The 27662-nt window shown below is 38.3% G+C and overlaps 1 protein-coding gene across 6 annotated transcripts in view; it reads right to left on the bottom strand.

Annotated features, from left to right (window-relative positions):
• The window catches only part of RBM33 (RNA binding motif protein 33), a 152089-nt gene that overhangs the window by 88269 nt on the left and 36158 nt on the right, over positions 1-27662 (bottom strand). For all 6 annotated transcript variants that reach the window (XM_034759993.1, XM_034759995.1, XM_034759996.1 and 3 more), the window contains 4 exons: positions 22765-22936; positions 15844-16052; positions 12650-12899; positions 7209-7267 (listed from right to left, as the gene is read on the bottom strand). In XM_034759993.1, coding sequence (XP_034615884.1) covers positions 7209-7267; positions 12650-12899; positions 15844-16052; positions 22765-22936 — 690 coding nt within the window. The remainder of the gene's footprint in view (positions 1-7208; positions 7268-12649; positions 12900-15843; positions 16053-22764; positions 22937-27662) is intronic.

The following is a 27662-nucleotide window of genomic DNA, read 5'->3' as shown; positions in this document are numbered from 1 at the left end:
CAAGTTTACCTGAAAACAGCTCACAGAAGTGTGCTTGTCTTTAGCACTCAGATGCCCAACTCCCAATGGGGTCTAAACACAAATAAATCCGTTTTACCCTGCATAAAGCTTATGCAGGGCAAACTCATAAATTGTTCGCCCTCTATAATACTGATAGAGAGACACGCACAGTTGTTCGCTTCCCCAACATACTTTGAGTAAATTACTAAATGAAAAGTGATTTTATTAAATACAGAAAATAGGATTTAAGTGGTTCCAAGTAGTAACAGACAGAACAAAGTAAGTCACCAAATAAAATAAAATAAAATAAAATGTGCAAATCTATGTCTAATCAAACTAAATACAGATAATCTCACCCTCAGAGATGCTTCAGTAAGTTTTTCTTAGACTGGACACCATCCAGGCCTGGGCACAATTCTTTCCCCTGGTACAACTCTTGTTCCAGCTCAGGTGATAGCTAGGGGATTCTTCATGATGGCTCCTCCCTCCCTCTGTTCTCTTCCACCCCTTTATGTATCTTTTGCATATCAAAGATTGATGACATCTTCATCATCTGGACCCATGGGAAGGAGACCCTGGAAGAATTCCACCATGATTTCAACAGCTTCCACCCCACCATCAACCTCAGCCTGGACCAATCTACACGGGAGGTCCACTTCCTAGACACCACCGTACAAATAAGCCATGGCCACATTAACACCACCCTATACCGAAAACCCACCGACCGCTATGCCTACCTTCATGCCTCCAACTTCCACCCCGGTCACACCACACGATCCATCGTCTACAGCCAAGCACTGAGGTACAATCGCATCTGCTCCAACCCCTCAGACAGAGGCCAACACCTACAAGATCTTCACCAAGCATTCTCAAAACTACGATACCCACACAAGGAAATAAAGAAACAAATCAACAGAGCCAGACGTGTACCCAGAAGCCTCCTGCTACAAGACAGGCCCAGAAGAGAAACCAACAGAACTCCACTGGCCATCACCTACAGTCCTCAGCTTAAACCTCTCCAACGCATCATCAGTGATCTACAACCCATCCTGGACAATGATCCCTCACTTTCACGGACCTTGAGAGGCAGGCCAGTCCTTGCCCACAGACAACCTGCCAATCTTAAGCATATTCTCACCAGCAACCATGCACCGCACCATAACAACTCTAACTCAGGAACCAACCCATGCAACAAACCTCGATGCCAACTCTGCCCACATATCTACACCAGCAACACCATCACAGGACCTAACCAGATCAGCTACAACATCACCGGGTCATTCACCTGCACGTCCACCAATGTTATATATGCCATCATATGCCAGCAATGCCCCTCTGCTATGTACATTGGCCAAACTGGACAGTCACTACGCAAGAGGATAAATGGACACAAGTCAGATATCAGGAATGGCAATATACAAAAACCTGTAGGAGAACACTTCAACCTCCCTGGCCACACAATAGCAGATGTAAAGGTAGCCATCTTACAGCAAAAAAACTTCAGGACCAGACTCCAAAGAGAAACTGCTGAGCTCCAGTTCATTTGCAAATTTGACACCATCAGATCAGGATTAAACAAAGACTGTGAATGGCTATCCCACTACAGAAACAGTTTCTCCTCCCTTGGTGTTCACACCTCAACTGCTAGCGGAGCACCTCACCCTCCCTGATTGAACTAACCTCGTTATCTCCATACTGATTTATACCTGCCTCTGGAGATTTCCATGACTTGCATCTGAAGAAGTGAGGTTCTTACCCACGAAAGCTTATGCTCCCAATACTTCTGTTAGTCTCAAAGGTGCCACAGGACCCTCTGTTGCTTTTTACAGATTCAGACTAACACGGCTACCCCTCTTATACTTGCATAAGGTGGGAACTCTTTGTCTCTCTGGGTTTCCACCCCCCCCCCCACTGGAAAACCACCAGGTTAAAGATGGATTCCAGTTCAGGTGACATGATCACATGTCACTGCAAGACTTCATTGCCCACTTGCCAGCACACACATATACAGGAAGACTAACAGGTAAACACAGCTATCTGCAGACAATGGTCCGTGTTAATGGGAGTCATCAAGATTCCAAACCATCATTAATGGCCCACACTTTACATAATTACAATAGGGCTTCAGAGTTATATTTCATATTTCTAGTTTTAGATACAAGAGTGGTACATTTATACAAATGGGATGATCACACTCAGTAGATTATAAGCTTTGTAATGATACCTTACAAGAGACCTTTTGCATGAAGCATATTCCAGTTACATTATATTCACTTATTATGTTTTTATAAATCCATATAGACTGCACAACATCACAGTACCCCTTTTTACTTTTAAACTCATTTATTACCACCGCAAGGAATGGTCCAAATCCAGTCAAAAATGTCTTTCAGGATGACTGTTCTATCCTGGGTGGAGTTGTGGAATAACGGCTATAGAGATGGACTGCCTGACTAGGCTTTCATCCCTCCCCTGCCCTTGTTTATCTGCTTATACTTCCTGGCCAAATAGCGTTTAAAGACTTTGCAAGCATGGTTCCCAGCTCTGTAAAAACAGAGCCTAGTAGCTTACTAAAGAACCATATGTAAACATGTTTTCCTGTCAGAAATGTGGTACTTTTGCACATTAGTGCTATAAGACAGTTTTTCTATGCACTATCCAGTTTATAACACCATTTGCAAAATGGCTTCTTGTTAAGTTGGGTCCTAGTGGCCAGGCCATGGGAAAATTAGAATCTTTAATAGCAAAAACAATGTTCAAGAATGGTTCTTGAGAGAGCTGCTGACAGAGTTTTCAAATGCACAAGGTTCAAGGCATCACCTATGAAGACCTTGGGGCCAGCCTCCTCAGCTGGAGTAAGTTGGCAGAGCTCCACTGAAGTCAGTATTTCAATGAAGTTATGCCAACTTATAGCCACTGAGGAGGATCTTAAGCCATCAGGTTGGACTGGTGACAACCTAGGGATAATAAAACCATTGATTTATGAAAGATGTCCCCCTTTTACTTTTAACTTTTCCTCCCTTTCTTTTGCCTCACCCCCACAGTGTCCCCCATCTGCTTGTTACATTTTGTTATTGTCTTAAATTATGAGTTCTCTGTGGCAAGCACAGTCATCGTCTTATTCATTTGAACAGCATTTAGTACAATGGGGTCCTGAACCTTGATTGGGATATCTGCACTACCGTAATATAAAATAATATGGCCAGGAAACAGTAATAAAAATACAGAAGGCCTAGTTAATTGCTCCATGGGTAAAGCCTTCAGTCAGTTTTGCCAAAAATGGCAGAGTCATCTGAGCAGATCTTTGGCTGGCTATCTATATAATAAAATCCCAGATTATCACTAGAATGTCGGCTGAATCAGTGTGAAGTGATGGGAAAAGGTACAAGCATGAGCCTGAGAGCTTTTTGTATAGAATATCACTTCGTTTAATCATCACTGGGATTCACCGCCTGTTACCATCCAATTTTTAAGTTCTCAGACATTTTGACTTTACTAATGATATCCATGCAGCGTACAGCTAAAGTAGGGCATTTATCAATGCCATGCCAAGAGTCCTAGACCACTGATATCAGAGAAGACGACAAATTACCACCTTTATTCCACAGTAATTTCACTGGCTGTATGAGGAGACAGTGGATTATTTGGCCCAGTTGCCACACCTCTGCAGAGAATGGGCTTTTAGATACTAATTATTTGTTAAATGACAACTATATGATTGGCACTTTGAGACAAAAGCTAAAGTCAATCCCCTGCTCTGATTTGCTTAAAGCCCAAGATACACAGATAACATAAGACCTAGTGGAATGTCTTAGCTTAATGTGCTGTTTTTTTAAATAGACTATTTAAAAATAACTGGAAGAATTAAATAGTGTCAACTGCACGCTGATTAAAATCTCTGCATAAATTTTATTGCCACAAACTAATAAGATCTGGAATACAATGGAAACCTATGGAGTCTTCAGCAATTTTTATAGAATGACAGGCACTCTTCAGAACCGACAATTTTAATATTTACCCTGTGTGCAAGTGTGCCATAGCCTTCGGCTGACAGCCCCATTTCAGAACCATTATCTACTCAGTTTCCAATGAGTTTAATATGGTTATTGATAAAGACTTGTTTGCACACTAAACAAAGTAGTCACTGTTTACTGAAAGGAAAAATGCTAGACAGTGAGGTATTTGATATACTCCTTGAATATTCCAAGATTTTACTCTGATTCTGTATTACCCCATATGTTAGGAAATAACCAGAAGGAATGTGTAGAAGGCCAAAAAAGTAATTCCATTTATGTCTTCTCCCCACTTCCTCCCAAAACACCCAAGGGACAAAGCTTTAAATAAATAAGTAGGGATGAAAATGTTAAAGTTTTACTTATTACTATTGGCAACTGAATATGAAAATGCAGTATCAAAATCTGTACTTAGTGGCAAATGATTTGTTTAACAATTGTCTCAATTCCAATCACTGCTCAACTCCAGTCATTGTAAGCACTGCATTATGCTTTCTACCAATTTCCTATAACATGAAGCTCAATGTGCCAAACACAGCCCTGGTACAACTTTGTTGAAGTCAATACAATTGTGTCCTCTTACAGAAGGGCTGAATTTAACACTAAAGGTTTTAAAAATGAACGATTACATGTTCTCATATACTAAAAAAAAAAAAAATCAACTGCAGTCCCAAACAATTTTTAGAAACACTTAAGCAGCTTGAAAATGAAAACAAAAAAAATCTGATTTGCTTTGTGGACTACACATGTCCTTTGTTTAGGTGGTCCTATAAAGGAGCAGTAAAATCAAGTTAAAAGACTTCTTTCTCTCAGTCAAAGACTTACAGGAATTCTAACCTTTTATTCAACCTTACAGGTTTTTTAAAACCGTATTTGCAAAGTTTTCTAACTGCTGGATTACCTGTTAAAATATACATCAACTAAGAATAGAATAGAAATATTTGCAGATTTTAACATGCATCAGAGCAAAAAAAAATTGCTCTATAACAAAAGCATTTCTTCCAAATACAGATATTTTAAAAATGTTATACCTCTGATAATTATGCAAATATCACACCATATTTTATTTTCATGGAAAACAGGCTGAACAGATAAATGGAACACCTAGAACTTTCAAATCTGAAGGTAAATTTGACTTGAGTTCAACAGCTATATAATACATTTGATCAAACAAAAGTGAAATATGTATAATGCTACTCATACCTAGCTCTTACCTAGAGGCTTTGGTACTCTATGTAAACAGTTGTAAAGCACTTTACAAGGGAGGTCAGTATCATTAGCCCTATTTTACAGATTCGGGTAACTGAGGCACAGAGAATGGAAATCACTTACCCAAGGTCTTACCCAGCAGGCCAGTGGCAGAACCAGGAATAGAACCCAGGCCTCTTGAATCTAAGTCCAGTGCTCTGTCTACTACAATGCACTGCCTCTCCACTTAATGGAAAGAGACTCTAACCAAAAGAATTTTCTTAGCTCTGAATATCAGCTACTTAATATTACAGCAAGTATCAGTGTCATGCTTACATAAGAAAGATGCCCCATTTTCTCTAGGGAAACTTCTAGGGGAGAAGAGAAAATATTCCTGTCCAAAAGAGAAATACAATTCTATACCAAAAGTAAGCTGAATCTTTGTTATTTTATTCCATTTAAAAGTTGTGCTGTATATAAATTATTTTGCTATATGTATGTTAGTTAGTATTTGTCTACTGCAAATAGGAAAAAATATTTTAAAAATGCTAATTGTACAACCTATTTAAAGAAATCAAGTTCTAATTTTAGTATGTTGGTGTAAACACATTTCCAAGGATGTCAAATACAACAGATTTATACTTTCTTTCTTCCTCCGATTTCTTTTCATTTCAAAATTTGCTCACTAGCAGATCAATTAAAATATATATCACAGGAAAACAAAGTGCAAGATGCGGGGATACAACATAATTCCAATTTTCACAAAGAACAATTAAAATTAACATTTTTAAATGCTAGGAAGATTTCTGTTTTGCACTTGCGCAGATAAAAGTATTTCCTCTAGTTACACCACAGTCAAATTGTGGTAACCTGGAGTATAGAAATTTCACAGAAGTATGACAAAATTGGGTAAAACGATAACCAGACTTTGTAAAGCTAGAGTTTTAGGCTGTTTAACATTTTTTATACTTCATAAAACAGATTCTATGGTAATGAATATGACTATCAGTAACTGTACAAAATGAACAAGCATAAGTAATTGAATGGATAAGGATCTTTGAGAGGAAATATTCTGCACAGAAATAATCCTCATACTATATGCATATGGAAATCACAAAACCAGCACAATTTTTTGTGATCTGCCTTTTCCAGCTACAACTGATTTCTATACAGATGAACGCTGTATATTAGTATATTTTGATACACGAACATTTACTTCCCCCGTCCACATTCCATATATTACCAAGGCTTAGCTTTCCCATGTACAACTTCATGTACAAGAAAAGCATGTGTGGGTCTCCAAGTTTTGGCAAATGAAGGTAACATTACACAAAAATTACCCATTTAAATGATTTGATACTATGTGAACAATTGTAAGTAATTAAAATGATACAACACAATAGATTAAGATGAAAACTACCACAAATTGGAAAACTATGAACAAGTGATTTTGCACACTTCATCCACTCAGAATAAGTCAGGCGCTCCGATTAGTTTAGAGAAAGAGCTAAAAGATGGCTAGTATGTTTTGGAAGCCAAAGATAAGCAAGAAGGGAAGGATTGATCATTCAATGCCAAATCCATTTTTGATATAAAAAATAATGAAACCTTTTAAATGCTTAAACCAAGCAGAAAATAAGGCACTGATTTTAGAATAAAAATATGGAGCTTTTTAGCCAGAGAGATTCCCCCCCCCCCCCCCCCACAGCCTTTTTAAAGGATGCCAGTAGTTAAATGAAAAAAAGTTCTCTAAGACAAGATGCATTTGTACCTCTCCCTTTGGAGAGACCGGTTCAACAATTTTACAGTTAAATAGAATTAATTCTGCTCTCAAAAATCCATTGACCTTAAGCTTTTAACAAACATTTTCAACTGCGGAGATTACTGTCAATATTTACAAATCCTTAAAATTATATTTCATTGGAACAGCTTTTATTTGCTATATTAATATTTCTTTGCAAATGTATGCTTATCCATATCACAGAAGAAGAAGCAGCTGCTACTCACAGGAAATCTCTGGGGTCCTACAGCAGGTCTTGGCTGGGTTGGGACTGGCAACAAGGGCACTGAAACAAGAAACACCTTTTAATACAATTTATTTTACCTAACAGTTGTTGACTTTCTCTCCAAAAGTAGTCACGTAGCAGATCTTAATCACGGCTGGTTATGTTTACCTTTAAGAACTAAGCATGTGCTCCACAGTCCCTAAAATTAGCTGAGAGGAGACAAGTTTTGTTTCCAACATTCAACAGGCAATTAATATTCTCCTAGCATAATTTACATAATGCAATCCTGAATTTTCCAGAATTAAATACCCTGTTGACAGAGGGGGAAAAAAAACTACATATGGCCAAACTGAAGGCAGTACACTCTTTTAGGCCTGTAAAGGTGGATCTAAATGACATAACCATACAGCATTTAAACAATGCTTCAAATGCAAAAAAGAGGGAATTCAACATATACATCCTAGATTCTTCTCCCTCTGACCCTTTTAGGCGTTGGCTACATTCGCGGATTCACAGTGCTGCCGCAGCAGCGCTGTGAAGCGCGAGTGTAGTCGCGCCGCCAGAGCTCTCTCGCAGCACTGCAAGTACTCCACCTCTCCGAGGGGAATAGCTTGCAGCGCTGTGAGAGAGCGTGCAGCGCTGCAGGCGCTGATTACACTGGCGCTTTACAGCGCTGCACTCGCTGCGCTCAGGGGGAGTGTTTTTTCACACCCTTGAGCACAGCAAGTGCAGAGCTGTGAATTGCCAGTGTAGCCAAGGCCCTAGATTGTCACTGTGACCCCCGACAAACTCCACGCTTCAGTGCGTCTTTATAGTATCCTAACGCTATACATGCTAAGGCATCACAGCGGATCAGGAGCTGGAATGACTACAGAGAACCTAAAATGGGAGGGAGAGGGTAAGAAGTTCAGAATTATGCTCTGATGTCTCCTATTAACATTACTGAATGGGACATTCCACACACACAAGGTTCTTTCCTTAAACACCTTGCAGGTTGAAAAGGGTCACACTCGATTTGTGATTTCACAGAATCAGTATAATATCTCAAATGAAAAATAACTTTTCTATAAAAGCCTGCAGCAGGCAAAGGATCCCCTGCCTCAAAAACAGAAAGCTGTTAAAAACTGAATTTCAAAACTTCAGCAGTGGATCAGCACTTCTCTATATTAATGAGCTTCTTGTTATTAACAAAACCACAATACACACAATTACCAACGTTCTTGCCTATATGGTGCACAAGAGAACATCTCAACTGATGTAGTAACTAGAGCTGGTTGGGAAACATTCCAGAAAATAATTTTTTTCCATTGGAAAATGCAGACAGCGTTGGTTTGAACAAATTTGCTGCTTCAAAAAAGTTTTGAAATTGTTGGAACATTCCATTTGGACATTTTCTACATGAAAATTTCCATTTTTCCACTTCAAAATGTGAGCTAATTTTAGTAAAAAAAAATAAATAAAATATAGGTTGAAATTAAAATGAAGCATTTTGAAACTATCAAAACAAAACACATTTTGACTGACCCAAAACAATTTTTTCTTTCTGATTGCAAGTCTGTGAAATGAGAAATTTTATCCTAATTTGGGATGACCTTTCCAAAATTTTCCCAGGATGGAGAAATTATTTCCCATACATCTCTAATGGTCAGTTATCAAATACTGACTTTAGATGGACGCCACTATACTACGTTTCTGAACAGGAGAAATTAACATTAGAAGAAAAGTCATCCAATAAAAAGTATTACCTCACCGGCCTTGTATCTAATACCCAGGGACCAACTGGGCTACAACTACACTGCATACATAAATTCTTAGTGGTATTCACAGCAATTAGTAGCACTTGACACTCCATCACTGAATAAGCAAATTCCATATTGGGGAATCCAACTCCTATCAAAGATTTCTCAAACTTCACTTCTTATAAAGTGAGTAAGATACAAGAACTAATGCATTAGTAACTTTTCTTAGCTCACACCTATGTCTAACTTCCGTACACTTCTGTTGCATATTTCTGTTTTACTATTTTATATATTGACATACTGGGCTAAATGCACTAACTTTTCACCTTTGGAAGATTGCGTTCAACCTCTGTATTAGGTTACAGGTGAAAATCAGTTTGATGGTCTCATCTTAGTTCTTCCTGAACACCTGTCAGTATCATACAATCATCATCCAATTTGGAAAGATGGGGAGTTTGACAGAACCATGACTAAAATAGCTTACGTGTTACAGGTCAGGGCCTATATGCAATAAAAAAAGCTATATAGGAAGGAACACACACAAAAAATAGGCCAGCATTCTGTTCAACTGTCATTATCTGTTTTGGTATAGTGCCTCTGGCAGTGTCCCCCCCCCTTTTTTTTTTTAAGCACACAAATGAATTTAATACTCGTGAAAGATGATAGTTCAAATCCTTTCAATCCTTGGCCTCTCTGCTGAGGCAGCAAAGATGGCTCAAACCAGCACTCTTTTCGGAACATCAAATTAAGGCACAAATTTTTAATGATAGAAGTGGAAGAACTGGTGGTATAACATTTTAAAACAGCACAGTGTGGGACAGGATTTTAAATAAGAATGGAAGTAAATATCATCTGATGGTAAATGACCAGGAAATATTTAAAGAGACAGCAGAAACCATCCCTGTCTCATGTTTTAAAGGATTTTTTTAATAGTATTTTTTTCTGACAAACCAGAAAATTGCTTTAATTTAAAGTTAGTTTTAAAGGATAAAATTGAGTCACCGCATAGCAATTTAGTAAGTTACTAAAAGACAGTTTGGTAGCTCACTTCTGAACTTTGGTGGCCCTAAAATCCTTGGTGGGATAGTTATTTGTGATGCCAATATTAAGTTGTGAGGTAGTCATACAGTCAAAGACCCATTCACCGCATGCTGAAGTTGTCAACTGACCAGTCTTTTGCTATTGTGGTACCATACAGAGATATCAGAAACTGAGCATAAGGAATATTTTGTTTTATTGATGGCCAATACAAACACCTATTTTGGGAAAATAGGTCTAAATTTCCTTTAATATTTGGGTCTCTGTCTCCCACTTACCTGAGCTAAAGGAATGGTGACTCAGTCAGTCCGCTTGAACAACTAATTGTACTGGATATGTGTTACTAAAACTGTATTTTTCTTCATTGAGGAGTATCATTCTTTGTCTCCCCCCCTTCAAGATTTACACTACTGACGTCCTATCGTCATCTTCCTTAAGTATACACTTTGTAGGCATTCAAGTGACAGTAAATCTACTGCTACAATCTGAGAGAATGATGAATAGCTGGATTTGAGTTAAAGCCATCTCAACAGACCAGGATTTCCAACCAAACAAGCTAGAATCTATTATTTTGGTCTACATAGAGGACTGTAGTTAGCAGTTTTCTGCATGTCCACTAACACAAGTGTTAAATTGTCTTATTGATGGTCAGTTCAGAAAAAAAGGAAGATTTGCTGGAGTTTCAGATGAAGAAGAGATCAATGAACTGTGTCAACACAAATCATGAGACCTAGAAGGCAAAAACTTTGTCAAGTTGAAATTCTAATATGTAAAGGTTACAAGACTCATTCTTCAGGTGCCTATCTCCTGGGAATAGAGCTAGACCCTTCACTGGCTAAAAAAATGAGCTCCCACACAAGAGATCTTGAGCAGAGATGAATTTTTGAAAAGAGATTACAAATCCATTTTGAACTTTGAATACGCAGAGCTTACAAGAAGTTGTTGAAAGGCGATATTTTGATCAACAAATCAAGACAACAAAAGCCATATTTGAGATGAAGAGGTACCACTGGCATGACCAAGATTTTAGAAAATACTATGGGTGCTCTGGCAAGGTCCAGTGTGAGCAACATACTGACAGTATCTGTAACCACTGATATAAAGAAGAAAGCCATAAAAGGGTCGATGGAGGAAGTGCTGGTATGCTTTTTGAGGTCAGACAGAGCAAAAATCCCCAAATGCTGTTTACTGGAATTAGAAGAGGGAGGCTGTCCATCTGGATGCAAGACTTTCATTGATTAGTTGAAGAGGTCTGGGACAGTCTGAATGGGATTCTTTGCTTTTCATAAAACAAATACCTTGCACAGTTGCTTTGGAAATCTTAAGAAGGTTGAACAAAAGGGATTCATCCAAGACTAAGGAGCTTCTGGACTATTGCAGGTATACTGACTGACTAGGTGGGAAGTATTGCTTTTATTAGATATGGAAAACTAAAATCTCCAGGGAACAGCCATTCTGAAACCCATCTGTGAGAAGCAGATCTGATACAGGACTAACATACTTGAGATTTCTCCCAATTGGCAAAGCCCCTAGTCCTGCCAACTTTCCTTTATTTGACAGAATGACAAGCAGAAAGTTAGCTTTAGGCAAGGACCTCTGCTCATTTGAGGACAAAATATCTATCAGATCAGAAGGTAAAAAAAAATATTTGCTTTTTCTAGTGCTGACTACAGTCACAAAGAGACTTCAAATTATACAAGTATTTCTTTTCTTTAGTCTCAGGCCTTGTCTACACTACTGGGGTAAGTAGACCTAAATTATGCTACTCCAGTTAAGTGAATAATGTAGCTGGAGTCGACTTAGTAGGTTGACTTACTGCGGTGTCTATGCTCTCCCGTCAACTTACCTTACTCCTCTCATTCCGGAGGAGTACCGAGTCGACCAGAGAGTGCTCTGCTGTCAATTTAGCAGGGCTTCACTAGACCCGCTAAATCAACCCCCGCTGCATCGATCACAGCAGCGTTCATCCCCGTTAAGTGTAGACATGGTCTCAGATTCAACACAGCCAAAGAAGTTGCAACTTCAACACCCTTGTTGCAAGTTCTCAGAAGCGTTGCCCAGCAATGGGTGCTTGAATTAAATAAGTTATGGAAAAAGTGTTTAATTCTCAGGCTTTGACTCAAATAATCCATTAAAAGCAGTGGAGCTGAGAAAAGAACAGAGCATATCATGTCAAATTCATCATAAATAACATGGATGCAGCTTGTACCTTTCACACAATAATTGCAGTTTGAGGGGTGTCACAGTATATTCACACACAAATAGTTGGGTAGATGATCTGAGAGTGCCTTGCTGAAGCTAGTATGTCACTTGTGAAATTTTAAACTGCAATGCTTAGCCAGTTCTTAAAAACTGATGTCCACTATTTAAATATATCTTCTTTACAGCTGGCAATTCAATTGCTCCTTATTACAGGATAATGCAAGTTTTACCTTAAGTGTTATTTTAAAGAAGAGCTAGAAGTGGAAGAGGCTTTGTTTTTTCAACAAACTACTAACTTTGGCAAAATATTTCCTCTATGATTAAGCAAGGAGAATTTTAGCCTGAAATAAGTTTGTGTAGGTAATGACTGAATGACCACAGAAAACCGACCCTGTAGATAGCATTGCCAGTGCAGGGATCAGGGAAACACTAACACAAAACTTACAATATTCAGAACACTCACCTTGCACAGGCGTCACTACTGTCCCTTTGAAATGTGGGTTTATATGTATGTTCTTCGGTTGCTGGGGTGTCACTGGAGGTGGAGTCATCATTATTCCAGGTGTTTCTATCTGGGGTGGCATATGTAGTCCTGGAGGAGGAGATGAATGGTGTTGATGCTGCATAGGAAGCAGCGTTTGTAGCTGTTGCTGCTGGAACAGACTCCTAATAGGCTGTTGTTGGTGAGGAGGAATTAACCTCTGTGAATGACCCTGCAAATAACCAAAAAGAACAAAATTCATTCAGTTAAAATCCAAGTACACAGATGTAAAAAAGAAAAATCAGTAACAAAAAATACAACGGGGATTCTTTGAGAATGTTCAAGGCCTAATTTTCAAAGAAAGAGACCTCCTATTCCTATCATTAAACCAGCTGAAATTATTGGAACTACCAGCATGGGAAGGAATAATTTGAAAGCAAAAAAATGTCTGAATGAAGGGAAAATTTGGCAGGAAACAAGTAGTAAAGGAAGGGGTAAGAGATTGTTCATTCTTATGTCTGGGGCCAGAGCCTAGCATATGGAATGTTACCAGTATCCAAACAAAATTTAAAAGACAGATGAGAATAAAATGTCACTGTCAAGTACCGGGTGTAGCTGTCAGAAAATGAACAAAAGTAGGAAAAAAAACTAACATATGGTGCAGAATGGCTTGCATTACTAGTGAGGATCAACTGCAATGTAGTACCAAACAATTAGCTCTGTTTGTATGTGTCATTAGGAAGCACAGTTTAGATACCATAATAAATCCACTAGCATCTGATCACTGTACAGGGGTAGGACCTCGCTAAGAAAACTGGCATCTTTTTGTTGTACTTTGTTCCAGTGTAAGTACTTGGATTCACTAAAGGATGTAGCTGCATGGAAAAGTCACATTTAACTAAACATAACCTGCAGACTTGAACAAAGTATTGGATGGGAGGGGTGGGGAGGATAGGATAGCGTTTCTCCACATGAAGAGTCACAGATGTATATAAACAAATGTGTCTTGATACCTTGATGATGAGAGCACAGAAAGGCTTATAATAAAATTATTAGATATAAATTTAAAATACATCAATTAATTGAAGACTGCAGCAATACAGTAGGTGAAAAAACAAAGGTAATTTATGCCCCCCCCCCCTTCTGTTCTACATCATGAAATATTGACATTCATGTTTTGAACCATCAAGTATTATTGCAGTACCTACTAACAGTCTGTTATGGTTTAATTAATATTTCCAGTGTAAAACCTTGCTCCCTCACTTTTATGCATCACCTCTATCATACCCATACACAGACTAATCTAGGAACGGGGAGGGATAGCTCAGGGGTTTGAGCATTGGCCTGCTAAAACCCAGGGTTCTGAGTTCAATCCTTTAGGGGGCCATTTAGGGAAGTGGGGTAAATCTCTGTCTGGGGATTGGTCTTGCTTTGAGCAGGGGATTGGACTAGATGACCTCCTGAGGTCCCTTCCAACCCTGATATTCTATGATTCTATGATCCCAGATAACAATACTTCACAAAAACAAACAAAAATTAATTCTATTTCTTGACCACTCAAGTGTTCTCTTTAGGATAAGATATTAAATTAAGATTTAATCATTTGTGGTCATTGTTGTTCCCATGGCATTTTTTATAATAACAGAGGCATTAACTCCAAGAACCTGGCCAAATTCCAATGTGGGTAACTAATCTGCCTACCTAAATTCCCTAGTAATTTCAATTACAGAAGTTATACTTCACCTGCAATCTTAGAAAACCATTGCGTAGTATTGCTGATGTAGAAAACTGCTGTGTGCTAACCCACAGGTGACTACATTTCCATGGTGGGTGACGACTCCTCTCTGAGAGCTTGTCTACACTAGCAAGCTTACAGAGGCACAGCTGTACTGATGCAGCTGTGTGGCTATAGTATCATTCATGTAGCCGTTATATGCCGACGGGAGAGAGCTCTCTCACTGACATAGTAAAACCACCTCCACAAGCAGCGGTAGCTATGTCAGCAGAAGAAGCTCTCTCGCCGACAGAGCACTGCCCATACTGGCACTTCTGTCAGTGTAACTTATGTTGCTCAGTGGTGTGTTTTTTCCACACCCCTAAACAATGTAAGTTATACTGACAAAATGGTAGTCTAGACAAGCGCTAGGTTTTTATTTTCCCCTCAGCATAATGTACAATATTAGAAATATAAAAATACTGAGTTTTAAGTAACATCACTATTTTAACAGAATCTTGAAAGTCACCAGAATGAATTCAACAGAAAAGGAAATATCTGGTCACATTTTTTCCATGCTAGGGTAAGTAGCAACCAGTAATGTTGGACTGAACAATCTCAAATGCAGAGGTGGCTTTCCTATACAACTGGAGTTAACCTGTTCCTCTCTGTTGATGCAAAAAACAGAGCCTGATTATCTGCTTGCGTCATTTGAAAAATGCTTGAAATTTGGATACTTTGATATACCAAGGTATCAAACTCTGAAGTAGAAACGTGACCCTTCTCATACTTCCACAATCACAACTATAGTTGGGAAAATAATGGATTATTTTTGGGTTTGCTGGCAAGTCCAAACAATCAGGGAAGAAAAGATGAGTTTTGGGTCAAACAATTTTTTTTTTATTCAATATTTTCTGCAATCGAGAAGTTGAAAAAAAATGTTTTGCGTCAAACAACGTGTTTCATTTCGATTTTGAGTAGTTAACATTTTTAATTTTTTAAAACTTAAATTAAAGGAAACTTCAAAACAAAAAGTCATTTTGAATGAAAAAATTCAAAACAGTTCAATTGCAAAAAAATGTCTAAATTCCATTGTTTGGGGTTTTTAAAAAAATTTTCACTGACCAAAACAATACATGGAATCTACGGATTTGTGGAATATTTCAGTGTTACCAAATCTGTATTTTTCACATACAAATGTTTTGGTCAAAAACGTGTGTCAAGTTCTAATTACAAGACGGTGAGAAGCCCATGTTACCTTAAGATCCACTGGGGCAGCAGTAAATTAAGGCTTGGGGTTTTTAAATCTTTGTGAATGATTAAGAATAGTAAAGTTTTTCTAAAATTCACCCCAGTTTTGCAAGACAAGGAGCTACATAAAGATCTACAAATCAGTAATAACTGCCATAATTATTTTCTCAAAAGTACCAATTCCATAAAAAAAATACTGTGCATTAGTTACCGCTGTTGGTGGCTGCGTTGGCAGCAGTGCAGGCCTGTGATCCTTCATTCTTCCCCTTTCATTGTTGTCTCTTCTTTGTTCTCCCATTCCATGACACATTATGGAACCTCCTCTCCTCCCTCCTCTCCTTGAGCCGTAGCGTCCCTGTTTAAGCTGTCTTTCCCTTTCTTCAAATTCAAATAACGCTGCTTTGGCTTCTGCTGAGAGTTCTGTTATATGGGAAAAATGCATATGTTAGGTATTTGCGGTAAGGATTAGAAAGGACACCATTATAACTAGAGGAAAGTGTCACTACAACTAAGATAAAATTTGCAGGCTCTTTGATCACCTTAAGGTGGCAATGGCATGTTAACATTTCATTAAAGCAAAAATCAATGTTTTTCTTTTTGTGTATTTGTATCTGCTGCAAAGGTAAACATGTAGTGGCAGGTTAATGAAACTAACATGAAGGAAAATGTTATTTTACTATTGAAGTCTGCCTCACATTTGTTGCTTGTTGTTTAAGAAGTTTGTTATGTGAAAGGAGCTAGACTGCCAGCACTGGTAACTTAATTCTCTGTTCATCCACAGAAAAGACATATAGAAAAGGAAGCAGCAGGAAACACTATAATAAAGGTTATGCTGAGTCTTCCACCATAACCATAGTTTTCTAATGCTTCACCTTCTGTTCTGTACGTTTGTCTTATGCCAAAGATCTTTTTTGAATATTTGAACAAATTCAGCTAATGCCATTTTTGAGAAATATGAAAGAACTAAATGATACACACACTCTTATGTAGTTTATTTTCCTGCATATGAACTTTACAGGGGACAAACAAAGACTAAACACAACATACTATAGATTTTGGGCCCATCTACAACTGAGAACCTGGTAACAACAGTTGCCCCCAGTTCATTTATAACAAGGCTAAATGTTGCAGAGTAGATGGTACCTGGAACTAAGTTAAAACCCATGGCAAACCGGGTCAGGGGATAACTTTGAATCAGGGCACTAGATTACAGTAGAAGTGTGGACTAACCTACAAAGTTTGTACTAAATATTAGGACACAGTGAAGGTTTCATCAGCAGCATGCACCAGGCGATACTTTATATGTTGTACATTTTAATGGGGTCCACTTAGTGACAAGCAATATAACAAGCTAAACGCTTAACTAGAAAATCTCTAATAAATAATATGGTGAAACTTTCGAAACTGACTTTTCCCTTTATCTTGTTAACTGTGCAAATTTAACACTATTAGAATATGTATTTGCTGTATGCTGAAATGAATTTACCGATCCTTTTTTTCCATAAAAAGAAATAATCCATGTTTAATGTTACAATTTAAAGGGACAGCATCAAGATAGTCACATTTCTGTATGAAATATTTTTCTCAACTGGTATTACAAATAATACCTAAAATTGAAAGTTTAGAGAGAAAAATGTTTAGTTTGCGTATCAAAGCATGCTGGGTATAAATCAGTTGCTCTGCTCCTACTGAGTCATTTTTCCATGTTGTATGGGTCTTTCACACAACCATAGGGAGAAAAATCTTAAAGTAAGAATGTGATAAAGCCACAAAAATGGCAGGGGATGTAATAACTAAAGCTACTTAAATCACTGTTTTAAACTTACTTACAAGTGATCTCATTAAGCTTTCAAGTTCACAGCTGACTGAGGCATGCATGTGTAGGCGTGGGAGGAGCAGACACAGGAACCCGCTGCTATTCTTATTTGGCTGGAGATACTTTGTGTGTGTTTCGATTGTGAAGGCTGTATATTTGCAACAGAAAAGATAACTAGTGGCGTAATGTTTTAGGCGGCCCTTAAAAAGGGGTTCAGAACTTGAGGAGTATTACAAAATGTGGCAAAAACTGCAGACACCCTAACATTCATTATACATTTGCACAGAGTGGTTGCCAGTTGCTGATGAGAAGATGGAGCCAGGAGAGGGTTGCTGGGAGCAGTTGAAAAGGTTTGGAAAGCTGACAGCAGCCCTTCACCAGATAGACTGGATTATGGAAGGAAGGACAAACTGAACTGGACACGTTATTGCCAGGTAGTTTCCAAACGAGTTAATGAAGTTCTGATCTAGTTAAAACCATATCCCTTGTCTCTCATCTTTCTTCCTGTGTGTCCAGGATAATGCCTATGCTATGTTTCAAGGCTCAAATTTCAGCTGTGTTGGTCTCCAAAAATGTGGTTAAGTTGAGGGAAAGGAGAGGTGGCTAAACTGTCGAGGAAGCTACTCACTGAACTAAAAAACAGCTGTCAAATGCATTTTAGGTCACATAAGCACAGACGACTTGCTCAATTTTTCAGTCAACAAATACAGTTCCATAAAATTATGAATGTAAAATAACAGGGTTATATAATGGTTACTATTCTGCAACAAACTACAGCAGGCACTGCTACACGTGTACTATGAAGACTGTGATTATTTGGATACGATGTTGTTCACTTCATTGCAGTTTAGAAACATTTAAAAAAAATTTGATTGTGGGACTGTGGAAGTACGTTATGAGGTCAGGAGAGATATTCAGTGTTTTAATTCTTTAGCTTTCCTAAAAGAACAAAGAAATCAACTTGAGGTTCCAACTTTATGCCCCAGCCCTGCAAATTTGCATCTGCATGGTATCCCCCTGCAATCAGCAAAGGCCTGTTTTCACATACAGTGCTGCAGCTACTGCACAGATGGGAGAGCTTCTGCTGTCGGCATAGTTAAGCCATCTCCCCGAGAGGCGGTAGCTATGTCAGCGGGAGAAGCTCTCCCACTGACATAGCACTATCTATAAGGGGTTAGGTCAGTAGAATTATGTTGCTCAGGGGGGTGGATTATTCACACCCCAGTGCGACATAGTTATACTGATAGAAGTCTGTAGTGTTGGTCTGGCCTAAGACGCCACACAATGGAGAAGTACACTATTTGTACGTTGATGTGGCGGTTCAGAGCCTTAAACACTCAAAAGTCAGATAATGCAAAAGTGAAGGTTCTCATAGTATCCTTCATTCATCCTCTATGCATACACAGAATATTTTGGAACAATGCTGATAAACATACTGTAAATTACCATGAGAATAATTCTGTTTAATATACACATGTACAACATGAATGGTTTTCAACAGGAGTGCCATGGATGTATCAGAGGGAGAAACTGGGTGCTATGTATGCGTTAGTGATGGGACAAGGTTAAATTAGGTGACATTTTGCATATTTCCTGATCTGAGCACTCAGACTTGTAACCTTATTACTCATTTCTGCATGAGTGTGTGTGAAAGGGCAACAAGTTTAATGAAACATTGAGATTTCAGACCAAAAACTCAGTATATTCAAAGTTAGATGTTATACCAAGCATAAACAGACTACATTGTGCATATTCTTGCTGACATCAGCATCAGTACAGCATCACTAATAGTTCCAACTGCTTTGTGTATGGCTTTCCATAAGCATGGAAGCCATACTGTTTGTTTTTTTTAAATCAGGCCTAGAGGGAAGAGTTCCTGGGAAGAGCAGGAGAGCAGAGCAGAGCTGCTTTGAAGTATGCTGGTGGTTTTTGATTGTACCAGGACAAATAAGGTAATTATCTCCCGCTCTTTCCTTAAAGAAAAATAAGTCTGTTGTATACATCCATCCATAATGTAAGCTCTATACAGCCACTCAATAATTCTACATGGTAATAATGAGTACATAAAAAGCTTTATTTAAAGGATGAATTCAGTATTCTCAGAAACTTATTTTATATCCTTTCCTTAACATGTCTCCCTAAAATCTTTTCAAAACCACCTATTACATTTTCTTTGTTAAAAAAAACATTTAGGAAAAGTTTCAACATCATTCATGAGAGAATAATTTCTACATTTTATATATTTATTTTCCAAGCACACACATTCTAATCTTGACTACACAGTTCTCTCTTTCATACACATACACAGTTAATGTAGTGAATCAGCAATTATTTTTCTAGTGGCTCTAAGTGTCAAGATTAATTTCACTACCCCTGGTAATAAAATGGTTTCAAATGACATCTTTAATCAGCAAGTAAGAATGCTTCCCTCCAATAGAGACAAGCTGTCACAAAAGGTCACCAAAATGTGACAGGATGGAAATTACGTTTGTAACTTCAACTGAAATGTTAATTTCTCTTTAAGTGTTTTCTCAACTATGTCCAGATTTTAAAGTAAAGAGATGTAGCTATGCAACAAAGTTTCATTTTTAAATCAGTAATATCTATTAACAGTAATCCCAAAAGCAGAGCTGATATTTATATGCAAATGACAAATTTTGCATTGCTGTTAGTTTAACGGCTACTGTAGTTTACTGTATGTCCTTTCATTAACAAACACAAAAATTAAACCAATCACATTTTGTTCTAACAAAAGCAACTGGCAAAAAAATACAAAAATAGAACTAACCAAATGCCATTTATTTTAGTTCATATTTGGATAGTCATTTTATCTTGCTTTGCTTGTATCTGAGCGATATATCAAGTAACCCAAAAACTTGATAAAAACTGTAATATAAAAGCACTGTTTCCCTTTAAGCTTTTTCCTTAAGCATTCACAGTTGTTACAAAACCACCTGGATACACTTAAATCTGTTTACAGCTGCCATTTACCTTAATACTAGGCAACTATAAACCAATTCTATGCAAGGGTTTACATCAGTTTAACAAATTTCATTTAAAAAAATCACTTTAATTGAGCCAGTGACATATTGTATGTAGATAAGGCAAAACACATCTGAGGGTACTTAGTGCGTTCAGTATCACACATCTCTAGACTCCTTATACATTATTATTGGAGCGCCTGGACGTGAAGCCCCTCTGGAGAGGCTCCTCCCATCCTAGTCAGGATGCATTCATCATTCTATAACAATGTGGATTGGAAGTTTTTCCTAATTAAAGATTTTTGCCCGAAATACCAAACAAGCATGGCTAATTAGTTAATTCATTGCCCAGATTCAATAAGAGTTTTCCCCTGACTTGAAACTACCGAAATCTCATGATCCACTGAGGTTTGACATGGATCACATGCCATGAATTTTGTTGTGCCAATCAGGCCAACATCTGTAGCACGGTCCTTGCTGACAGGATTTGTCAGAATGAATAAATTTCTGGAATAAAAACTCCTTCCTCCTTCTTTCAATAGCATGAACTCAATGACTTTTTGCCAAGAAGAATCAAATTTCTTGCAGCGTTATTCCTCTTACTGTTGAACTGTAGAGGAATCTCAAGAAGGGCAATTTGGAGGAGTCTCTCTGAAGCAAGATCTGTTGCCTTGCTGGATCTTAAGTAACTAGTGTTTATTGAAGGTAAAAAGGCTCTTAATTCTCCCCCCATAAAAAAGCTCTCTGAAGAAAGCACTGGCAGTCTAGCTATTTGTTATGGGACCCTTCAAAAAACCTGGAGGTTTAGGACACGTTGGCTTTCTTTGGAAGGAAAGTAGAAGCAGCCTGATTATTGACTTCAGACTAGCTATCTAGGCTAACCTCCAGGCTGAGGCCGTTCCCTTGCCACCTTCTTTGCCTGAAGAGGGACCAGAGAAAACAAAGTGGATCGTGCCCTTTGCTCTTCTGAATATAGCCTCTGCAGTCTTCCAAAAAATATTCCACACATCCTACAGAAAGTCTTTATGAAGATCTGATGAGTGCAGCCATACAGATCTGCAAGCACCATCTGCTCTCAATGCTTTATAGACCAATGGTATCTGATGAGCTACCTCCATTCCTTCTCAAGTTAGCTGCTTCATACCTTGACTCTCTTCAGGAAGACATCCAAACCTTTTTCCACAGTTTGAATTGATACTTAGTTTCTGCAGAACTGTGAGCACTGCGCAATGGCAAATACTTCTTCAAAAGGTGTTCCAGCATCTGTATCGTCATCATGGACTGCCATATTTTGAATCTGGGCAGTCTTGATTCTAGATCATTGTGTCTTAGCATTTAACCCCAGTAATACCAAGCACTTCTGACATCAGATGCTGGTATTGATTGTGGCCTCAATATATACTAAAAGTGCTGCCATTATCTGAAATCTAACATGAGCAGCAGCTTCAGTGATCCCCAACAGAACAAGGGATTTTTTATATCACAGTATCAAATATTTCAGCATCCAGAGCATAAAAAGATTTGGTGAAATGAACCCCTCTCCAAGATACCTCACTGTGACTTTATTTGGACAGACTAAAACTGGGCAAATAAGGGGAAGCCGAAAATCAATTTATCATTTTTTCACTGAAATCGCACATAACATCACAACAGTTTATTAGCTAATTGATGAAAAAGTCTTATTAGGATTGAGCACATAATGGCTTTCCCACTTCAATGCTGAAACACGTGCCAAATATACAGTCAGTGCAGCTGGATATATGCTGTGTGCCAACGTACCCCAGAAAGTTGCTTTCAACTAGTGTGATGTTTACTTGAACTGTGAGCCTTACACCATGCATGAAAATCTGAGGGGGTCATTTAAAAGGTGGAAATATTAAAACAGTAGTGGAATTTTCCCAGTGTATAGCCAACTGCTGTTTAAAGGCATAGGTGCTGGAACTACGGGTGCTGCAGCCCCCCCTGATTTGAAGTTTACATTGTATACAGGATTTTCAGTTTGGTTCAATGGCTCACAGCACTCCCTCTATAAAAATTGTTCCAGCACCCCTGTTTAAAGGACAGCCAGGTTTAAGGAATCTGAAACACTTCAATGAATTGCATTGGCTTTTGAAAAAGCATATACTTTTTCTGATATTCTGAAGGAGGAGGAGAACTAAAGTTACTAGGAAAACAAGCTGCGAACAGCTTGGATATAGACAAGCAGAGTCTATGGCAGACTACATTCTTTTACCTTAAGGATAACATTTATTGGTTAATAGGGCTTTAAGTAATCCAATCTTTTCCTTTCTTTTATTATAGTCATTTATTATAGTCCATTGCCACAGAATCTTACCCAAAGTTTCTGGAATGTTTCTCCTCTCTCTCGTTATGTCTGAGAGCCTAATGATGGTTCCTTCTTTTCGTTCAGTTTTGAAACGTAGTCGTCCAGATTCTTCATCCTCCTCCTCCTCTTCATCAGATTCTTCTTTTGTTTCCTCCTGAAGTTCCAGAGTTTCAATAGCTGCCTGCATCACAAGAGAGAAAGATGAGTACAAACTAACATTGCCTGAGACAGATTTTCAACATGCTAAAAATATTACCATTTTTGAAAGAATCTTTATCAAGACAGGAAACAAAACAAAACACAAAATAAATGTCTTATACAAGGGCTCCACTGCCTGTACCATTCTGCTATTATAAAGAATTCTTGTGCACGGTTTGGGAACAGCAGGCAATTCACCATATCTTATAGGTTTGTTTGGTTACAATATACAGTAGCTACATATCTGAGGTATAACTGATTTCTGTAAAACATTTCTAGCCAAACTCTTGGAACATATCTTGTATTGTTATTTCAATGCTTAAGAGGGTATTTTGAATATTCTACCAGAACTAAATCTGATTAGTCCACAGCTTTTAAAAAACAAAACCGCATCAAATATCCTGTGATGACATGTAGAAAAATGACTATTCCATAGTTTCAGGGTTTGGATACCATCAGTATCCAAAAAACACTGGATTATTCAAAAAAAACATTACAAGAATAAATTAATTATTCTTAGTGTTTATGACTCAGAGCAATTGTCAATAACATGAAAGAATAAAGACTAGATAACATCACAATTTCTAAATTAGATTCCTTTGATTAGGTACAGTTTTGCTTGTCATGAGAAAATAGTCTAGTGGAAATGAAGTTTAAATTGAGCAGTTTCTCATCTCATCAAAAGAATGTACTGTTATGCAGTACCCAATTTTAATATACTAAATCTGCATAATGGAATGTTATGCCCTTGTTCTCAAGTCACATTCGAGATCTTCTTATGGGAGCAAACCTTTATTATTCACAGAAGACCATGTCCCAAGTGTCAGTGTCTCTTTCCAGCCTAACCTCCACCCAGTCCCCCCTCCCCCACCCACACCCCCAAAAGTTTTCCTGTCCTGGGATGGTGGACAGAAAGTTAAGAATGTTACATTCATCTTAAATTTGATTTATAGTTTGGAATTTAAAATATTATAATATAGCATTATTTGCCATGAAAGATTGGGTTTGGGGTTTTTTTACGTACTAGCAGTCCGATTCCTGATTTATTGGGTCTCACACGCAGTGCTTAGATCTTTTTAGCGCCTACACATGAACTATGACATGTTTTTCTCTTTGGTGAACACAGAAAGAACATACTAAAGCAAGACATGAGTTTGTCTTATAAATTAAGGCGCTTAAAATAGTAATTATTAGAAAGGAGGCAAGGCAGGAACTCATAGGAGCCAGTTAGCTCCACAGGCGACACACATCAAGCCTAATGTCCTCACCGCAACTGAATGCAGCGACTGTCTAGGCAACAGGAAGATCAGGATGGAGCGCCTTTAAGGGTCCCTACTACATCTGGATTACAAGGAAAGAGAAAGGGAGGGACACAGACTTCTGAGTGGAGCCAAGGAGGGACTACGAAGTGGCCTCTGGCCCATCATGTGCACCAGGAGGAGGACAGTATATTTACATGCCATGCATTACAGACAAAACTCTTTCCCATCGATCACCAATCATCAGCACCCTCCTCCTATCCATGGGGTCAGAGTAGGACCATGTTTTATGATCTGCTTTGGACTTTCCCTACTCCCCTTTGTTCTTTTAAGACTGGGGAGGATTTTTTTCCTCACCACTAGACTAGCAGAGGTGGGGTGGGTTTTTTGCCTTCCCCAAACAGGTCAGGGACACGGTGAGATAGATATGGAGACCAGGTCAAGATATCGCAACTATGTAGGTAGAAAGTCTGGTAGGGGTCCAGTGCAAGTACTCATTAGCCCACCTTAATTGATTTGTCTCGTTAGAGTTGGTATGGCAACCCCATCTTTTCATGTTCTGTGTGTGTAGATATATATTTCTTCTTACTGTATTTTCCACTCCATGCATCTGATGAAGTGGGTTTTAGCACGAAAGCTTATGCCCAAATACATTTGTTAGTCTCTAAGGTGCCACAAGTACTCCTCGTTCTTTTCATTACAAAGGGGATATGATTCCCTGATAAACAGGAGTTGGAAGTGGATTTAGGAAGAGGCGTCCCCTAAGGCTGCCAGAAAAAGGTGCTTTGGGGCTGCTAACATCTGGTAGAGTGGAGAAACAACCCCACCATTTTTCCAGGCTCCCTTAACCTTCATACATGGGGAGGGTCATTAGGTCCTAGCAACAGGCTGGCTGGGACCAGGCTGAGAAGCAGGAAAGCTGATGGCAGCCCTTCCAAAGAGATGGACATGATTAAGAGAAGAATTAATGAAGACCTGCCCTATGCAATTTATTGTTGGGTATTTCCAGGTATGTTAATATAATAAAGTTGCAGCCAAATTAAATCACATCTGTTGCATTTCGTTTTTCTTTCTGCATTGCCTGGACAAGTCATTTTCTTGTGATTTAAGTAGGGAAGACACAGGAGATCTCTGTAAAACTCCATAACCAAGGCCCAAATGCCTGTGTTTTTAAAAGAAACAGAGAACCTAGAATCTGGATGGATAAGCTCACAGGGTGATTCCTACCTCAAAAGGTAGCAATGAATGCTAAAACTGTCAAGATAGTCTTACAAAGAAAGAAGAAAGGAAAAGAAACCTGATCTTTGCTCTGTTTAACAGCAATGACCTGATTGCTCAACTGTTATTGGCTCTCTTATGGGGGTAAAAGTTACTTTGAATTTCCTATCTCCACTTTCTGGTAAGAGGTAATATAACCCAATGTCTAGGCTCACCCAAGCACTCTAAAACTCTTGTTACCTATTAAACTTAGGCATTTCTACTAATGATTGTGGCCAAAATTTTCAACAATAGAAACTTAAAGTAAGGTTCCCCTAGTCTATACTTAGGCATCTATGGACGAGATTTTCAAAAGCACCTAAGTGACTTGGCAGCACAAGTCTTATTGACATCAATTTTCCCTCCCTCATGTCTCTTCCAACCTGATATGTTTTCCTTGCCACTGTTTTTACAGAAGTAGGCCTCAATCATGCAATCTGACCCATTTACAGGAACCCATACCCTTGAGACTCCACGTGGGGGGCATGCTCATGAATCAGATTGCAGGATCAGGGCCACAGCTGTATTTAAATATTTTGGAATGAAATATGAAGTTTTGTAGAATTTTAATAAACTAAATAAGGAAGTATCTGTTGAAAAGCTTGCAAGTTTACAAAATTGTCCTTTAGTAAAAAATACAAATTATTAGCAAACAAAAATCATACCACAAGAAACATATGAGACAATTATACATAGCTTCTGTGAAAAATGAATGTGTCTCAACAATTGTATTCTATAGAGGCATTATCTACTCTTGGCCAGGAACGGCAAACCGCGGCCACTGGGAGCTGTGAGTGGCCGTACCTGTGGACACTCAGGTAAACAAAGAGTCTCACGGCCCGACGGGCTTACCCTGAACAAGCCGCGAACGAAGTTTGGGAACCACTGGTCTTTATACAGGAGACAAAGAGAATGTTATCCCCATTTTCTAGGTAAGGGAATGAAGGCAGAGAGACTACACTACTCCTGTCAATTTTCAAATGTGTTTCAAATATTTATTTTACACATTCTTGATGGTGGCATATATAAACGTAAGATTTTGGAACTGGATCCTTCTGGTGCAGAGCTTCATCAACTCTGTAGATTTTTTTTTAAGATTTCCTTCTAGTGTGTAAGAAATAGACTTTAATCTTTGGGGCAAAGCGTATACAAATTTGAGCATAAGTCCTGAGAGGACAGCAAGTTTGTAAACTTTACTCTGCACAATGAGAACATCTGAGAGTAAAGATGGACAATAGCACAATTTCTTCTGCCAGAATTTTGAGACTTTGGAACTTAGCAGTTATGCAGCACTTCTGCATGAAAAATGTTCTTGCTTAATGTTTGCATTGTTCATATTTTAATCACATCACCTAATATATGGTTTAAAGGGTCCAGCAAGTTAAGTTATACAAAAAGAAGCCTTCTACCCTTCAGCATGTGCCCATGCGATTCACGAGGGGTTCCATTTACAATGTTGGCTGTAGGGTTGTTAACTTATTATTGTGTTCCATTATTTTACATGTAATCAGATAATTTTTTTTTACAGAAACAGATAACTGTAAAACTACTTTTCAAATGTGGAATTGATGAGTAATCTGGGGTTTTTGGATTTGTGACCCCCTGCCAAACCATTCTTAGGTTCTGACCTAAGTATTCCAGAGCAGAGAAAGCCCAGCTTAGATCAGCAATCCACACTCGGCAACAGGCATACATCTTTGATTATTGCAGCCTTGACTTCAAATTTGCAACTATTTACAAACAATTCTGGGAGCTCTCCAGGAAATGAATGATTAAATTGCAATTCTTCATCAACGCCAGTACAAATATCCTCCAGTTTTCGATGGATGAATACAAAGAGTCTAATATTCAAGGAAATTCATGTATACACCAAAATACCTTTTGTCAACCTCATTGTTAAATTCAATATGAGGAATTCTTCCAGTTTAGCTGATATGGATTCATCCACACATAGTGAAGAAATCTTTCAGCTCCTCCGGAAAAGGGATAAAAGCCTTTGTGTGCTCAAGTAACCCATGTTTCTTACCCAATTTAAAAAAAAAAAAAAAAAAAAACACACCACAATTCTTATTTCCACTGCTAATTAGTCATATTTAGCACAAATGGCAGGGTGCTGACATCCTTGAGAAACTGGCTTAATGATGCCCAACCTGAGAGGTTTGTTTTAGTGTGTTTTTCCAAAGGAGTCACAGA

This window comes from Trachemys scripta, chromosome 2 (assembly GCF_013100865.1).
Source record: "Trachemys scripta elegans isolate TJP31775 chromosome 2, CAS_Tse_1.0, whole genome shotgun sequence".
Lineage (NCBI taxonomy): Eukaryota > Metazoa > Chordata > Testudines > Emydidae > Trachemys > Trachemys scripta.
Note: the sequence above shows the minus strand (reverse complement) of the source record. Positions and strands in the feature narration are given on the sequence as shown.